At 60.4% G+C, this 4,193-nt stretch overlaps 1 protein-coding gene across 1 annotated transcript; it reads right to left on the reverse strand.

Annotated features, from left to right (window-relative positions):
• Nucleotides 1–1,729: 1,729 nt before the first annotated feature.
• DRD5 (dopamine receptor D5) lies at nucleotides 1,730–3,857 on the reverse strand. Its single transcript, XM_079779350.1, has one exon. The coding sequence runs from the start codon at nucleotides 3,559–3,561 to the stop codon at nucleotides 2,122–2,124; it is 1,440 nt and encodes a 479-aa protein (XP_079635476.1). The 5' UTR covers nucleotides 3,562–3,857; the 3' UTR covers nucleotides 1,730–2,121.
• Between the last annotated feature and the right edge of the window lie 336 nt (nucleotides 3,858–4,193).

Raw genomic sequence — 4,193 nt, forward strand, 5'->3', positions numbered from 1 at the left:
TAAATCATATAGGAAAATGAAATGTTCCAAATCACATATGAAAATGAGTGTTCCAAATAGGATTTGCTTTCCATTTCGCCGTTCCCGAATAGTCACTTGTTCATTCAACAAACGACCTGTTACGCATCACGTGCCGGGCACTGCACATCTTACAGTGAACGAGACATGGCTGGCCAGTGGACTCGAACAATGAAGTGATCCCTAAGAGGAGCCAAGTGGATCGATTGGGTCTTGATAAACCTGCTTCAAAGGGGAGGCCGGCTGCACGGAATTACATATCCACATTTCCTTCGCTTTCGCCAGCAGGGCTCAGACTTAGCTCTGACGGCGGCGCGCTGCTCTTGACCGGGATGGTTCTGGAACACGACGCCCCCCTTCCTGTGCAGACTGCAGGCAGGGGAGGGAAATGACTGGACCTCATTGGGCATTTTGGGGAGCCCCTCAATGCACAGGTTTTTCAAGTTCATTCAAATGTCATCTCTCGCTCCCACGTTTTAGTTAAAGTGCATTCCCTCATTGCTTGTTGTCTACAAATGAAAATCGCTGTTTCAAACTGGGATTTGTTTTTCAAAGCAGGTCAGCATGTCAAAGTCCCTCAGGACGCACGGTTGGTCAAAAGCCACATGCCTTTCGACACTCCAGCCGAGGCTGAGCCAGATCTCGCCGCTATGCCACGTGAGCGCCTCCCTGAACTGATAGAACCCGTCTAGGAATCAGAGAGTTGTTTTGTGTGACGTTCTTTTAAAACGAGTATTCCAAATCAGATCACAAGAATCTCAGGCTTGGGGTGCTCGTGTTTGATGCCGTGGCATTGAAGCTAGCTCTCAGCACCGACTCCAGACGTCTGTGTCTAATAAAAAAAATTCTGAGGCATCGGAAGCTCTTGAAGATCCCCTGGCCCAGTGGTCGGCAAACTCATTAGTCAACAGAGCCAAATACCAACAGTACAACGATTGAAATTTCTTTTGAGAGCCAAATTTTTTAAACTTAAACTATATAGGTAGGTACATTGTTATTAACTTCATTAGGGTACTCCTAAGCTGGCCTCTGCTAAAAACTCAAGGGGCCAAAGAGCCGCATGTGGCTCGCAAGCCGCGGTTTGCCGACCACGGCCCTGGCCCATGCGCTGGCCAGGTGCTCGGTGGTGGAGCGTCAGCCTGCACACCAAAGGGTCGAGGGGTCCATTCCCGGTCAAGGGCACGTACCTGGGTTGCAGGTTTGTTCCCCTACCCCAGCCAGGGAGTGTGCACAACCAATCGATGTGTCTCTTTCACATCAATGTTTCTCTCTCTCCCCCCCCCTCCTCCCACCCTCCTACTTTCTCTAAAAATCAATGGGAAAAATATCCTCAGGTGGGGATTAACAAGAAATAAACAAACAAACAAAAAGATCCTTCAGCCCTGCGTGCCTCTTTAAGGCCAAGCAGTAAAGGAAAGAAACGAACATGTGCTTCCAGACCCAGCAAGGTCCTCCCGACTTCGAAAGGATGCGTTCATGGTTTCTGCGGGAGCCATCCTGCAGACCAATCTGGCAAAGCAAGAGAGTCACCCATCACACACGTAATCTGTGTTTATTAGACACCAGGACAAGTCGGGAAGAATTCCTCAGCCGTCGGAGGACACGGAGAGCAGATGCTGCTTACACACAGGCCCCCGGGAAGCAAGATACAAGAGGGCCGCCCGCCGTCAGCACTGCACACACACTGAACCTATTTAAAAAGCCGCCCGAGCCCCAGTCACTGAGCCACCCATTGGTTTAAAGGGGCAGGGAGGAGTATATATTTTTAAGACCAAGTCCCACTTTTTTTTTTTTTTTTTTTAAGGACCAAACACCACCTCTAAAAGGACCGTCAGTCCACACCTGCCAGACTGGGGTATATTAGACTGAGTTTGTTCCAATTGCTTCTGCCAATTCTTACAACAAACCAATCAGGTAAGGTTTCTAAGCACAAACGCTACTACACAGAGCGAGGAGCGATGACGATCCGGGCAACACTGGACGTGTGTGTGTAAATGTGTGTGTGTGTGTGTGTGTGTGTGTGTGTGTGTGTGTGTGTGTGTTCTCCGTGCTCTGTAGTGTCTGGGCAGCCCTGTAGGTCCACGAAGGGCATTTGTATGCAGTTTAATGGAACCCACTTGAGGTGAAAGGCGTTGTTTTGCCTAAAGAAGTCTCCCCCTCACAGTCCAGCTCCCAGACAGACTCAGCGGCAGGGTCACCCTCTAGGGACGCCTGAGAGATCCGGCCCATGTGATTCCAAGGGCCCTCCTCCGCCTCCTCCTCCTGGTCCCCCGCCCTGCGGCGGGGGGTCACCTCGCTGGGGACCACGTGGCTGTAGGCGGCGGCGGTCTCCCCGGAGAAGACGGTGTCCGGGTCGTAGGAGATGAGCTCGTGGCTGCCGGTCACCGTGGCCACCCGGGTGCGCGGGGAGCAGAGGCGGCCGCACCCCAGCAGCTGGGCGAACACCTTCCGGAAGTCCGCGTTGAAGGCGTAAATGACGGGGTTGAGGGAGGAGTTGGCCCAGCCGAACCAGACGAAGACGTCGAAGGTGGTGTCGCTGACGCAGGGGAAGCCGGCGCGGGCGCCTTCGGGGCGGCGGCTGCAGAAGGGCGCCATGCAGTTCAGGAGGAAGAAGGGCAGCCAGCAGCACACGAAGACCCCCATGATCACCGACAGGGTCTTCAGCACCTTGGTCTCCTTCTGGATGGACGCCCGCAGGCCCGGCGCCGGCGCACCGCCCACGGGGCTCCCGCCACGCTGCGCGCGCTGCCCCGCCCTCTCCAGGCAGGCAATCCTGCGGATCTGCGCCTGCGCGATGCGGTAGATGCGCGCGTAGGTCACGATCATGATGGCCACCGGGATGTAGAAGCTGATGAGCGAGGAGGCGATGGCGTAAGTGCGGTTCAGGCTGGAGTCACAGTTCTCCTCCCGCACCTCGGGGTCCCCCGCGTTCCCCCAGGACGTCCCGTTGGCCAGGTCGGCTGGCGGCGGGTCCACGGCGCCCGGGGAGCCTGCCTCGTCCCTGTGCCAGTGGAGCTGGACCGGGATGAAGGAGATGAGGATGGACAGGGTCCAGGCCAGGCCCACCATGCCCAGGGCCACGCGCCGGGTCATCCTCCGCTGGTAGCGGAAGGGGCTGGAGATGGCCCAATAGCGGTCCACGCTGATGACGCACAGGTTCAGGATGGAGGCGGTGGAGCACATGATGTCGAAGGCCACCCACACGTCGCAGAAGGCGCCGAAGGGCCAGTGGCCGGCCACCTCCGCCACAGCCTTCCAGGGCATGACCAGCAAGGCCACGAGGAGGTCGGACACGGCCAGAGACACGATGAACACGTGGGTCATCCTGGCGCGCAAGTGGCGGCTGCGCACGACGGCCGCGCACACCAGCGCGTTGCCCAGCAGGGTCCAGACGATGAGCAGGGTCAGGAGGCCGGCGGTGAGCACCTGCGCGGGCCCCAGCGGCGCCGCCCCCTCCGCTCCCTCCAGGGCGCCTCCTGGAACCGGCTGCTGCCGCCCGAACCGCGCGGGGTACTCCGTGCCATTGCGCCCCCGCAGCAGCATGTCGGACTCGGACTCGGCGGCAGGGGCGGGCTGCGTGCGCTCCAAACGTCGGTCCTGTGCCCCCCGGGCGGCCCCATCGGGCACCCGGGGGTAGCGCGAGGGAACCCGCGGCCAAGGATCCCAGAGCCCCCCGGGGGCGCTCACCGTGCGCTGCGCTGGGACCCCGGGGCGCGCGGGGACTCTTCTCGCCTCGGGCGCCTCCGGCTGGGTGGCCGCGGTGCGCCCCTTCGGAGCCGGCGCTGGGGACGCGGACAGGAAGTAGCCGGGCCCGCGGGGCTGTTCCTGGGAGTCCGCAACGCCCCGGCGCGCGGAGCTGGGTCTGGTTCCGAGCCGGGGACGCACGGAGCGAGTCACCACCGAGGGGGCGGGGGCGGGAGCGGCCGGCTGCCTGGGTCCCCGCGGCTCCCGGGCCCTCGCTCCTGCCCCGCGCCTCCGCGTCTTCGCTCTCCCGCGCTCCCGCCCGCCCCACGGGTTCCGGGGCGCCCTCTCCTGCTCACCCGCTCGGCCGGTGCCTGGGCAGGGTCTCCGGGTGCCCTGCCTGGCAGAGTCTGGGGACGAACCCGCAGCTCCTAGAGGCACCCCACTGCCAGAGTCCCGCAGCGCGCCGGGCAGAACGCGCCCGGGAAGACAAA

Source organism: Cnephaeus nilssonii (genome assembly GCF_951640355.1).
Source record: "Cnephaeus nilssonii genome assembly, chromosome: 1".
NCBI classification, from domain to species: Eukaryota; Metazoa; Chordata; class Mammalia; order Chiroptera; family Vespertilionidae; genus Cnephaeus; species Cnephaeus nilssonii.